We start from the raw sequence: 14293 nt of genomic DNA, 5'->3' as shown, positions 1-14293 counted from the left end.
AAAAAAAGGAAGTGCTCAGAAGGTCCCAAAGGAACACAAACAGTGGGAAGGGAGGCCCTCCACTACCCCGTGAGTAGAGCACTCAGCAAGGTACAGTCCACTCTGGATTCTGGCTGGCCTTCGACACAGGTCAACCCGTCAGCTTTCTCTTCTCCCATGACAAACTTCCCTTCCAGCCTGAGAAAGTTCTAGTTCTCTGCAAATGAGGATTACTTTGCCTTTTATATTAGAAGACTAAGAGTAATTAGGGACTCATCCAAGGAACCAGAAAAGCCACTTCTAAAAGTCTAATTCGCCTGTTTTCTTCAGTCCCCAGGTGAGCAGCAAAGTTAGTGAAAAGTTTCCAACCAGGCTGATGTCCTCATGAGAGAAGACATGTACCTGGTCATACAGCTCCCTTGTCCTTACCAAATTAAAAAAATAAATAAATAGTCTCACTGATGCTCTGTGCTCTTTATGTTTTCACCTACACAGAGAAACCTGGTATCAGTTACATGCAAGACTCTCTTCCCCATACTCTCAATAGTGATATTCCATCAAAGCCACTCCAGGAGCTTGCAATTAGTTTGGGATTTTTTTTGGTTTGTTTTTTTTCTTCCAAAAACGTAACTCCCCCTTGTTTGGTAAGTAAAGCACTTTTTGCCTATTTTTTCCAGAGAATAGGCTCAAAAGGATTGTGCAAATCACTGTAATAAATATGAGGACTCTGAAGAGGATGAAGAAACAGACATGAATATTCAGAGTGAACGGAGCCCAGGGAGACAAAGGAGAGTCAAGACACAAGAGGTCAGGGGTGCCTGCCCTGCTCTTCTTTCAAAAAGCCTGGTTGAAGTTTCCAGTTTTCATCCAGTCACATGTCACTCAGCACAGGAACCCTGTAGACTGGTACCCAGTGACAAGACGTGGGAGTTGCTCATAATAATCAGGTTGACGGCACCGATTGACCCATGGCAAGGGTGTGACTGGGCAACTTCCACAGAGCAGGGCAGGCCAATCCAGTGACGCCACGGCTCTGGAAGAGCCCCAGGGGCTGTAACTGTGGTTTCCTCAGGCAACGGCAAGCGTGCGAACATGGCCTCCCCTTTTGGACTGATAGACCAGGTCAACTGCCACTGAATTAAGTCATACTCAGATGGAAGAAGAGGAAACTCTAGTGGAAAAAGCACTAAACCTGGAGTCAGATTCTGTGGCCAATGGGCTCAAATGATGATGGCGAAGGTTAGAAAAACCAAAACACTGGGTTTGGGCATTCTGGCTCCATCCTAGCTAAACATGTGACTCTATATTTGATCTCTATACATAGAGATCAAATAGGCGCCCAGTGCCAATCCATCTATTAAAATTTGTAGACCTTTTTTTTTGTAATTTTCTTTTTTTTTAAATTAAAAAAATTAAAGACTTTACTGTTTTCCTCCCACTCCCCAGAGGATGGTGGTGGGCATACCCTGGTTTCCCACAGTCCGGTGTTTCATAACATTTGTGTCAGTGTTTGGCACCTTCTCCTATCATACTACAGCGTGAGGACGAAAGATGGAGAAACTACTGCAGTGTGGTGATGGTTATTGCACAAGAGACACTCCTCACTGGATCTGGAAAGGACAACTCTCCCCACTCTTTCCCTATTTATCTTTTCAACGTAAACTCAACTGATATAATTGCCTGTATTCATAGCAGTTGGCGTTCATAGCAACTGGATTTAAATATGCATTTCTCAGCATATTGATTTTGAGATCCATGGAGTCTACCTGGCAAATGGTATGGCCATTTATTATCTTTCTCCTCATACCGCCCTCACCCTGCCATATTTGGGTGACTCTGGATTAAATTCTACGTTTCCTGTTGCCATAAATCACAAACGTACCTTCTAATGTTTTGAGCACCACACGACAACAAAATAAAGCCCTCGCAAAACGATGACGGTGCTCCCCAGGCAAAGCAACTGAAAACAAACCAATTCACACAGAATATATTTTCAAACAGCTTAAAGAAATAAGTAAGAGAAAATAAAAATACGTGTTGGTTCTCATTCGAACCTTTCATCCCAAGGCAAATTTAAAGGACAAACAAGAAAAGGTGTCAGAAGCATGGCAGATTTGGGTGAAATCAAAGTCTGTTGCATAATTTATGGGTATTCTCTTTCCCCTTTCTTCATCGAAATGCTTAAAAATTAAAGAAGCCCAGTTGAAGTCAGTTCATAAAAAAAAATGAATGCCACTCTTGTTTGTGCTTGGATTATAACTGAAACAGGTAAAATGAATTCATAAGGAAGTCTGCAATAGAAATTCGTTTTCAGATGTATGCTATTTTTATTTGCCTATAAAGTGGCGGTTGCTTTTCTATAGGCTATGATTACATAAAACAAATGTCCCAGGATTAGCTTCCCTCTCTTTAGTTAGGCTTCACTGGGAGCTACTTCCTCCTCCCACAAGTTTTTCATAGAATGGCCCTGACATCCCTTCATTGTCTTCAAAGGGTTTGTAAGGGAGGGAGCATCCAGTGATCACGTCAGCTTAGAGTCAACAAAGCCAGACTCTTCCCATCGTGCTTTGATGGAAGCTTAGAGTCCACCTAAAAAGTTGAAGAATCAGACCTATTTAAGCATTCCGAGTTTTCTTGTATGCTAGAAATTGTCATTTGTCAAATCTCGTTTCCTGGCCATGATTGCCATTTTACCATCAGAGATGTCATTAAGGAAAATGCCACAAGCAATTAGAATGACCACTAAAATGAGTTAGATTTACTAGAAATATTTACCTTTCAAACTTCTAAGTCACATTCATTAATCAGGAACTGCCCATTTCTAAAGGAAGATCTTCTGATAGCCTGGGATAAGTAAAGAGAACTCTTAACGACCTGGGTGTTAAGATTTTGCTCTGGTGGTAAAGCTGAGAAACATTAAGATCCTGAATTTTGAAGATGCAATTAGCTGAAATTTAATGAGCTGCAGAATGAGAAATGACAGGGAAAGGTAACTTTATATTTACAATTTCCTGACAAGATGAACTTTTAAACACCACAAACTAAGCCCTACCCTAGGACAATTCAACCTTTAAAAGTATAAGCACGTGGAGGTAGGATCTGGCATTTGGAGATGGTACCTCCTGAATTTGCAGTGGCCTTCCAAACAACTTAGCAACAGAAGCAACTTCAAATCCAAGGACAAGGCTTTGCTTTTGATCCAAATGGCCTCTAGGTATATATAGAACTATAGCTCCTATTGGTTGAAATAATGGTTTCACACAGGAAATACACACACACACACACACACACTCACATTCTCTCTCTCTCTCATGTACACTTATATAGCTCATATATTTTTGGGAAGGCAAGAACTGTAACCAGATAGAGAAAGGGAGGTTAAAAACATATTCAAAAAATTTTTTTAACAAGAATCATCACCAGAACAGTGTAACTTCTTTATCAGAAAGGACTAAAGGACCAGGGCATGGAGCATTACAGGGAACAGGCTATTCAAAGCCAATAGCTCTTATGGAGCAAGGGGTGCATTTCCTAGATTTTAGAGAGACCCTTTCCACTCCCTACCACATTTTATTATTTTAAAAGTCAAGATACATCTTATAATCAATGTATGAGAGTGTATTTGTTTTTGTTTTTAAAAAATGCTGCTTAAAGAGAAAGGAACATAATACACGTAATCAATGGTAATCAGACTGGTGAATTACCTGCAGTTACTAAAATCAAATCTGAGTTTATTGTAAAGACAGCTATGGTATAAATGAACAAACCTCCTGTCTTTTTCCTGTCATTCTGTCCTTTTTCTCCCTCCTTTCCTTCCACATTTATTCACACTACTATGTGGTAGGCGCTATACCAGGCAAGTAAATCAGAACCTTTGGTGGAGTGGGCGATGATTAGGTTTGGGTTTTTTTTTTTTTTTTTGAGGCTCCCCAGGTGCTTCTAAAGCCAAAGGAGCAATGTATACTATAGCCAGAGTGGAAGTACAGTTTCAGAATGGTAGGAGAAGGGCAAATTAAAGGAAGTAAAATGTATTAGGCAACATCTATTCTCTATCAAGCCTTTTGACATTATTTTATTTTTCCCATGACAATTACTTCTTTTTTTAAATAAGATTTTATTTATTTATTTATTTGACACAGAGAGAGAGAGAGAGAGAGAGTGCACATCAGCGGGGGGAGAGGCAGAGGGAGAGGGAGAAGCGGACTCCCTGCTGAGCAGGGAGTCCGATGCGGGGCTTGATCCCAGGACCCTGGGATCATGACCTGAGCCGAAGGCAGATGCTTAACCAACTGAGCCACCCTCGCACCCCCACCCCCACCGTGACAAGTCTTTCATCATTAAAGTTTATTGAGTGCCTACTACGTGTCAGACACTGTGCTAGGTGCCCTGCATAGGGTGGTGAATAAGAAGGTAACATGGCTGCCATTATTATGCTTATTATCTATGAGACAAATAGGATTTTACAGATTAGGGAGTGAGAGGGAAAATTTAAATCCTAGGCAGCTTGACACCTGACACTGAACACACCTTAACACAAAATATCAGGGAGCTGGAATAGAATATGATTTGTAAGGTAAATTTATTGCCCACTAATGGCCATATAAGGTGAGGTAGAAAAAGATTATTTTAATTACCTACTATTTTGGATTATGTAATCAATGTCTCCCCGTGAGTAAAATTGATGGAATTCTCTGTGAGAGTAGATAAGTATCTTTGTCTCCCTTATAATCCCTTGCAAATCTCTGTCATATGCTGAGGGAGTTTAAAAGGCATGGCCATACTAAGCAGTCCACATGCTCAAAACATGGTCAGTTAAATCTCTGCAAAGCACAGTCTGCCTCCTTCAAAATTATGTATACTATATATACATGTATACTATATATATTATATATACTATATATATGTCAAAGAATATATTATACTGTATCTGTAGGTTAGGAAGCATAATATAAGCAGACATTCACAAATGCACCAGCCACCCTAAGAACCAGTGTGTTACCAGGATCAGTAAATCTACCCAGAGTACTTCCCTGTCCCAACCCTCTGTCTACCCCACAGAGAGAACCACTATCCTGAGGTTTAGGTTTAGAATTTCCCTACTTTTGAAAAAAAGTTTTACTTCTTATGCATGTATCTCAAAATAATATATTATTTATTTTTGCTTGTTTTCACGTTTTATTCTCTATGTGTTCTGCTCACGGCAGCGTTATTCGTAATAGTCAGAAAGTGGGAATAACTTATGAATGGATGAATAAAATGGGGCATATCAATACAATGAAATATTATTTGAAAATAAAAAGGAATGAGTACTGATACGTAGCTACATGGATGAACCTGAAAACACTGTGCTCAGTGAAAGAAGCCAGTTACAAGAGGCCACATATTGTAGGCTTCCATTTATATACAATGTCCCCAATAGGCAAATCCATAGAAACAGTAGTTACCTGTCAGGGGCTGGAGAAGGGGAGAATGTGGGAGTTACTGCTAAAGGATAAGGGATTTTTTGGGAGGACAAAATGTTCTGAAATTAAATAGTGGTAATGGTTGCAAACACTTGTGAATATCCTAAAAACCACAGACTTGAATTATAAATGGGTAAATTCTTCAGTATGTGAACTGTATCCTCAATAAAGCTGTTAAGGAAATAGTATGAAGAATTCCTACCCTTTATGTAGACTTCAAATTATTAACATCTAACATAACCAGAAATCATTAAAACCAGAAAAATAACATTGATATGAACCATTTTCTATTCTACAGATTTTATTCAAAATTTTCCATTTGTCACCTAATAATCTTTTTCTGGTTCTAGGTCACATATTGTATATATTCAAATTTCAAGTCTCCTTAGTCCCTCAGGTTTGTTTTTTGTTTTTTCTTTTCTTCTTTTTTCTCTTCTTTTTTCCTCCTCCTCTCCCCTCCTCCTCCTCCTCTTTTCTTTCTCTCCCTTTCTTTGTTTCCCCTTCCTTCCTTCCTTCCTTCCTTCTTTCCTTCCTTCCCTCCCTCCCTCCCTCCTACCTTCCTTCCTCCTCCTCCTTCTTCCTTGGTCTTTCATGACCTTTTGACAAGTACTAGCAATTATTTTGTGAAATGTTCCCCAATTTGAGTTTGTCTGATGTTTCCTCATATCAAATTCCTGTTAGATGTTTTTCTAAAGAATATCACGTTAATGTTACTGTGTCTTCTTAGTATAATACATCAGAGGCATATAATGTTGATTTGTCCCATTAATGGTAATGTTAACTTAGATCATATATGCCAGGTTAACTTAGGTTCCTATATGCCAGGTTTCTCTACTGTAAAGTTACTAATTTTCTTTTCATCATAAATATGTTGAAGGGGAATACTTTGGGACTATGTTGATACCGTTTCTCATCATAGTTGCACTCACTAAATTTAGCATCCACTGGTGATTCTTGCCTGAAACAACTATGACTGTACTATTTGTCAAATCATGATTCCATTATTCTTTATACATTTAGTAACTGGAATTTCCCCCATTCATTTTTTAAATTTATTTGTTGATATCATAATGAACTCTGATTTTAAAGCAATGTGTATTCTGTTTGATGAAACAGAATAATGCTTACTGTAGGCTTTTGGTAGATTTTTATCAAGTCAAGAAAGTCTCATACTGTGTGTTAGGCTGAATAATACCCCCTCCCCAAAGATATCCAGTCCTAATCCCTGGAACCTGTGAATGTCACCTTGTATAGCAAATAAAAAATGAAGGAAGGAAGGAACAAATGAACAAAGGTACAAAGGAAGGAGGAAGACAGACTTTGCAAATGTGATTAAGTTAAGCATCTTGAGATAGGGAGATTATCCTGGATTATCTAGGAGGTCTCTAAATGTAATCTCATGTAACCTTATAAGAGGGAGGCAGAAGAATATTTGACCATAAACCAAAAGAAGTCCATGTGACCACAGAGGCAGAGATTGGAATGATGTAGCCACAAGCCAAGGAATGCCAACAGGCACCAAAAGCTGGAAGTGGCAAGGAATGGATTATCCCATAGAGCTTCCAGAGGGAGTGGAGCCCTACTGACACCTTGATTTCAGCCCAGTGAAAGTGACATTAGATTTCTATCCTCCAGAATTGTAAAAAAATAAATTTCTGTATTTCATGCCATCAAGTCTGTGGTAGTGGTATTATAGCAGCTGTAAGAAACTAATACAGACACTATTCCTAGTTTGCTAAAAATTTTATCATAAATGCGTTATAATTTTATTAAAAATCCACTTTTTTTGCATCTATTTAGATGAAAAAAATTTTTTTTATCTTTTAACATTCACTATATATGTAGTTTTCATCCTTTTTTGAACATAACTTTTTTGATACACAAGTTATATGGATTTACATTTTTATTTATATTTTTTGGGTATTTGTATGTATATTGTTATTACTGATTTCTAAATGCATGGTATATGGTCAGAGAGTATCGACTGTATGACGCAAATTCTTTAAAATACTTGAGACATGCTAATTATTATGTTTAGAGGTTTATATATATTCATTAAATCAAGCTGGCTAATTATATTGTCCAAATCTTCTTTGTCTTACTATGTCTCATTTTGGTTAATTTCTCCTAATCTGTGAATTTTATTGGCAGCAATGTCTAATCTGTTCTTTATCCCAAGCACTAGGTTTTTTTTTTTTTTTTTTTTTTTTTTTTTTAAAGAATACCAAGCACTAGGTTTTAAATACAACTGTATTTTTCATTTTTAACAGTTCTTACTGCTTCTCCTTCAGATTGGCCTAGCCATATTCGATGGTTCTTTGTTTACTGCTTATTTTTAAACTCCTTTTCTATGTGTTTAAGTATTTCATACCTAGTTATTTATATTCTATCCCTTATATTTCCGATACCTGCAGGGCCTTGGATATCCACATCTTTTGTAGTTGTTTTTGCTTATCCTCAGCAATGGGAGCCTATTTACCTGCAGAGTGGGTGATTGTTGATAATGAGCTTACTTTTGTGTTGAACTTAGCTCATAAAAATCTGGAAACCCCAAATACCTCCAGGTGTTGTGTATTTGCTTCTGTTGGTTGCCAGAGTTCACTACCAACATGGGACCATTTAGTCCCTCCATGTGTCCCAGGCTTGGAACCAGGCTCTCAGCTCAGCAACTTTACCTTACTTGGGCCCATGGTCCAGTCACTAATTGCAGAGCTGAGGACATTGATCTTTAGGGCCACCCTGTGTTACTGCTCCTGTTCCACAGAATTCAGTTCCCTATCTTTGTTTTCCTTTGTTTCTGCCTTCTTTTTTTCACTTTGAGATCTTCTTTTGCTAAAAGCATGGCAACTATATTTGTTGCGATTTCATCTGAATTTAGCTGTGTTTCAATGAAGGGGTCTTTCAGTGTCTACTCTATCATTGTGCTGGAAGTAGAAATTGAGTCTACCTTTTATCAACTATACTGGTGTCTATCTCTTTCACTAGGCAGACAATCAAGTCTTTTTTGTTTTTTAATTCATGAGCTTTACTTTTTAGAGCAGCTTAGGCACACAGCAAAGTTGAGCAGAAAGTGAGACCGTTCCATTCTCTCTCCTATCCCCACATATGCACAAACTCCCCCACCATCACCTTCCCCCACCATAGTGGTACATTTGTTACAATACAGGAACCTATGCTAATACATTGTTATCACTCAACGTCCCTAGTTTACATCAGGGTTCACTCATGGTGGGTATATAGTAAATGGATTTTGACAAATGCATAATGACATGGATCTACCATTATAATATCATACAGAATAGTTTCACCGCCCTAAAGATCTTCTATGCCCTACCTATTCACCTCACCCTCCTCCCTAACCCCTGGCAACAAGTGAACCTTTGACTGTCTCCGTAGCTTTCCCTTTTCCAGAATCTCATATGGTGGGAAACCTACAGTGTGTAGCTTTTTCATATGGACTTCTTTCATTTAAGTTTCCTCCATGTCTTTTCATTGCTTGACAGCTCATTCTTTTTAGTGCTGAATAATATTGTCTATTGTCTATACTACCCAGTTTATCCACTCACCTACTAAAGGACATCTTCTTGCTTCCAAGTTTTGGCAATTATGAATAAAGATGCTGTAAACACCTGCATGAAGGATTTTGTGTAGACATGATTTTTCAATCCATTTGGGTAAATACCAAGGAGTATGATTACTGGATTATATGGTAAAAGTTGTTTAGTTTTATAAAACAAAACAAAACAAAACCACAAGCAAACAACAAACTGCCAAACTGTCTTCCAAAGTGGCTATACTATTGTGCATTCCCACCAGCAATGAATGAGAGTTCCTGTTGCTCTGCATCCTCCCTAGCACTTGGTGTTGTCAGTGTTCTGGATTTTGGCCATTCTCATAGGTGCATAGTGGCATCTCATTGTTTACATTTGCAACTCCCTGATGACACGTCCCGTTGAACATCTCTGCATAGGCTTACATGCCATCTGTATATCTTGAGTGAGGTTAAGGTCTTGAGACTTGGGTGTGTTAAGGTCTTGGACCATTTTTTAATGGGTTGTTCATTTTCCTATTGTAAAAACTTACAGTTCAGGTTTTTCTACCTTGGCATTGGTTACTATGGAGGTTTCTACTCAGATAAGCTGTGGTTCTCTGTATTCGCCTCTTTCCAACTTGTGGAGAAGTAGTTTGCCCTCTGCCCTCACTTCTCTCACAGATCTAAGAAGAGTTGTTGACTTTTCAGTTTGGTTAACTTTTTACTTATTCTTCAGATCGAGTGGTAAATTCTAAGCTCCTTACATGCTGAACTGGAAACCAAAAGTCTGTTAAGTCTTTCTTATTTTTGTGTTTTTCAGGGTTTCTTATATAACTTTTTTATGTATCATGTGCTTAAGGACCATTGCTAAAATTTGTTGAACATCATTGGTAATAGCCTATATTTTCAAGCACTTTCTAACCACTAGTCATTATTCTAAGTGTTTTTACATATGTAATCCATTTAAATCTCACAAGAACTCACCTGTAAGTACTATTATTATTCCCATTTTACAGATAAGAAAGCTGAAGAACAGAGAGGTTATAAGTATCTTCCCCCAAAGGAACAAAGCCAGTGAATGGTGAACCAGAATTCAAACTCAAAATATTTAAGAACCCATGCTCATAACCATCATGCTTTATGACCCAGCTAACTCTAAAAATCCTGACAGTATTGTAATCTGACTTAATCATGAGAATTCCAATAGTCCAACGGATTATTTCTTCTCCTACTTATTTTGGAAACTGCTAATATATTTCAATTTACTGCCCAAACATCTGAAGTTAATGGAAGAGAATGACTTTGAGTACGCATTCCCTGTAAGTCATTACAAGAAAAGGATTATGTTTCTACGCAGCTCACACAGAAACTGATGTGCCACAGGCATTCTCTTAGTTCCCAGAAACTGATGAAGGTCTTCCTCAGCCCATCAGAGATACTCCACATTGCCTAAAATGAATCTAGTACTGGAAAAAGATGTCCATGTTCCTATGAATAGAAACATGTATGCTATTTTCTATGACAAATTAGCACTGAGACTTGCATAAATATAATTTTGAGGGTACTAATGTTTTAGGACAAGCTAGGTTGTTCTGATTCTATTGCATATACTTTGAGGTTCACCACCATTAACAGACAACAAGCCAAAGATAATCATCGCCCCGTAGGCAACACCAGCTATAGCAATGAATATGTAGTCTGTTTCAGCAGCAGTCACTTCTGGTCTGCGCTCAGACTGACTGCATACTTTGTTCTCTTTCTTTATGGAAACATGGTTTATCTGTACCACCAATCTATCCTCTTTTTTTCTGACAACTGATTAAGAGTTTAAAGTTTAAAGAATATTCTGATTTCACTGGAATTCATTTTGGTAGGTTTAAGATACATAGGAAACAGGGACAGAGATGTTTACATATCGAAATACTGGATCATTTTTAATCAATATAGTCTTCATCAATCAAGGGGATCCTCTATGGCAATTAGTCAGCATCAGGAGAGTTTTTATCATCAGGTGAGCTGTGTGTTCCTCCCTAACCTCCCTTAGCTGAGAAAAGAATCATATTCTAGTGAAATTTAGACAGTGGGAAAATATATCTCCCAAGGGCACAAAAAATGTATGTAGAACTTCCTTATCTGCTCTCCACTCAAAAAAAACCCCACTTTGTATTCTTTAATGTTATATTATAGCCCACTGTTTATGTCTTGAAAACACAAGTGCTTGGCTCTTTTTGGCCTAATGAATTTGTAGATAATATCTAATGAATCATGGACAAATTTATTAGATAGATCTTTGATGTAGCACTAATTTATAGAATGGATTTTTCATTCATTCATTCATTTGTAATTGACATCTGCTCCAGGCTGGTGTTGGAATGGACAGCCTGCAATGACATTCCAGGATGCTAAGTGTGGCCACAGCAGTAGAGACACCATGGTCTGAGAGCTCAGAGATGAGGACAACCAACTAAGTGCTTTAAAAAGGTGTGCAGAGGGGCGCCTGGGTGGCTCAGTTGGTTAAGCAACTGCCTTCGGCTCAGGTCATGATCCTGGAGTCCCAGGATCGAGTCCCACATCAGGCTCCCTGCTCAGCGGGGAGTTTGCTTCTCCCTCTGACCCTCCTCCCTCTCATGCTCTCTGTCTCTCATTCTCTCTCTCGCAAATAAATAAAATCTTAAAAAAAAAAAAAATTTAAAAAAATAAAAAAATAAAAATAAAAATAAAAAGGTGTGCAGAGGGGCGCCTAGGTGGCTCAGCTGGTTAGGCGTCTACCTTTGACTCAGGTCATGATCTCAGGGTCCTGGAATCGAGTCCTGTGTTGGGCTCCCTGCTCAGCGGGGAGTCTGCTTCTCCCTATACCCCTCCCCCATGCTCATGAACTCTCTCTCTCTCTGAAATAAATAAAATCTCTTAAAAAAAAGGTGTGCAGAGAAGGCTCCAAGTAGGCAAGCACTCAGGACCCCAACGGAAACAAACACAAGGACGGTTGAAATTCTGAACTCATCTAGCTAGACTCTTTCTTTCTTAGAAAGTATTTCATCAAATTCTGCAAATTTATAATGGGTTTGTAGACTGCATGCCACTGACCGTAGATGTTTTTTCAATAAGGGTTGTATGTCGAGGGACTCAAACTGTGTACTAGAGACAGCACCAAAACATGGGCCTTCGAGGTCTGGCATAGTTCAGAACACAATCTGGTAAGGGTACCTTGGGCGACAGACTCCCCGCATAGTACTGAGGGCTGTACACAGAACAATCCCCAAGGGAAAGTACTAACATAGACCTTGTAGACGTGTGTATTCCTCATGGCAGAAAATGGTAGTAAAGAGGCTGGTTCGAATTAAAGTAATATATTAGGAGAATTTTTTGACCAATGGAACTAAAGAATCCTGAGGGGAGGCTGTCTTTTTTTCTAATTCATACAAAGGTGTGTTGACTATTGGCTGCCCTGGTTTTTGTTCATCTCTAACATTCCTCTTGCGTCTGCCAGGAACTAGAGAGGAGGTGGCTCATCTCAGGTGGTGGTCCCCTCTATCATGAACACACTTAGCCTGTGGAGGTGCCCCACAGACCAGGCCTAGGACAGAGGATAACAGCTCAGGAAGATCAGGGGAGGAGGTGAGAATAGTAGTAGCAGGGAAGAAATTCATAGGATGACTTTTCCCTACATCACTTGCTCTTGGTATCCTTCCCTCATGGTGAGAATTCTAGGGTCCATCCCTGTCTGCCTGCATTTTCAGGGCTTCATGCTTTCACTTTCTTTGGGTACCTCCGCAAATCAGGCAGAACATCTCAGATAAACAAAGTGCTTGGATTTATACTCCTCAAAACATGGACCTTTTCTCATTCATTGTTTCAAGCTGACAGCCTAGCACTGTTTTAGGCTTTAAGCAGATACTGAAAAAATTGTGATAGAGCAACGGAAATGAATACAATTATGAGGTAAAATGCACTTTTTGGAATAATCAGTTGATTTCATTTATCCCTGACTTCATTGGGATTAATATTATAAAGCAAGCAATAAGGCAAAATTGGCTTCCACAAGGCCAGTCATCTTGGCTCTGCTGTACTTCCTTTCTCAAGAAATAATGAGACGTGGCATGTGCCAAAGAGAATTTCATTTTAAGAAACTACCAAGGGATAGTTATTTAATTAGGAGGCAAAAATAAAACTTAATTCAAAGAAATCAAACAGTCTGAGGGTTGTTATTTGTATTTGCAAAATATCCTAAAAGTAAAGACAAAACGGCAGAAGTTGAATTACAAACAAGAGAAAGTCACTTCCACTCTGGGTAATCTAAAAAGTTCCTGAAATAGACAGTAACTGAAGTAACTCTCTTACCTTGTAATTGTTCATGAGTTCAGCTAACCAGAGCTTAACGGACTTTACTGTATCTTCTCGCATATACTTTTCAACTTCGGATCCATCACTAAAGGTCCGGTTTCCCACATGGATGGCTTGCCTCACTTGTGGGAGGGACAAAAATTTCCCGTAGTAATTTTGGTCCTCAGGTTCCTGGCAGAAGGGGACATCAGAAAAATATTAGGGAACATGACCGGGTGGCAGGAACAGCATGCTGGGAAAGCTGCAAATTTCTCCTAACATAAACCATAATGAACAAGATGAGACATGACTATTAACTGGTCTCCACACTGAAATTTTTAATTTGGGGGTTCTGAGGGAATTTAAATTTTACTAACAACAAAACTGGATGATCTGATATTTTCAGAGCCAGTGCCCCATTTGCATTTAAATGCTCAATTTTCCTTTCTTGGTAAGTCATCTTCTGCAATCTCTGACTCCCCTCAAGGACCCCATTTGAGGCAAAAACAGGGAAAACAGAAGAAGAGGTGAGATTATCAAAAGCAATTTGCTCCTTGTCTGAGGCTCTATGGGACGAAAGTCAAATGGACCACTGGAGCCAGGGTGGTGGTCTGGTGGGTTAAAAGCTGAGGCTTTCTTTTCCATGTTCTGCTGTTTATTAAAACCACACGAATAAAATAATCAGCTAACCATAACTGAAGGGGGGAAATATGCCAAGTGTAAAAACAGATGACTTTATGAAGGACATGAGACAAAAGAAAAGTTGTCCATGAGCCTTATTAAGAAAAAAATACTGCAGGGGCACCTGGGTGGCTCAGTCGTTAAGCGTCTACCTTCGGCTCAGGTCATGATCCCAGGGTCCGGGGATCGAGCCCCGCATCGGGCTCCCTGCTCCGCGGGAAGCCTGCTTCTCCCTCTCCCACTCCCCCTGCTTGTGTTCCCTCTCTCGCTGTGTGTCTCTCTGTCAAATAAATAAATAAAATCTTTAAAAAAAAAAAAA

The 14293-nt window shown here is 39.0% G+C and overlaps 1 protein-coding gene across 3 annotated transcripts in view; it reads right to left on the bottom strand.

Annotated features, from left to right (window-relative positions):
- CPVL (carboxypeptidase vitellogenic like) overlaps nucleotides 1–14293 on the bottom strand; it is a 127431-nt gene that overhangs the window by 42527 nt on the left and 70611 nt on the right. For all 3 annotated transcript variants that reach the window (XM_032401870.1, XM_032401871.1, XM_032401873.1), the window contains one exon: nucleotides 13312–13485. In XM_032401870.1, coding sequence (XP_032257761.1) covers nucleotides 13312–13485 — 174 coding nt within the window. The remainder of the gene's footprint in view (nucleotides 1–13311; nucleotides 13486–14293) is intronic.

The sequence above is a fragment of the Phoca vitulina genome, unplaced genomic scaffold, assembly GCF_004348235.1.
Source record: "Phoca vitulina isolate PV1807 unplaced genomic scaffold, GSC_HSeal_1.0 scaffold4, whole genome shotgun sequence".
NCBI lineage: Eukaryota > Metazoa > Chordata > Mammalia > Carnivora > Phocidae > Phoca > Phoca vitulina.
Note: the sequence above shows the minus strand (reverse complement) of the source record. Positions and strands in the feature narration are given on the sequence as shown.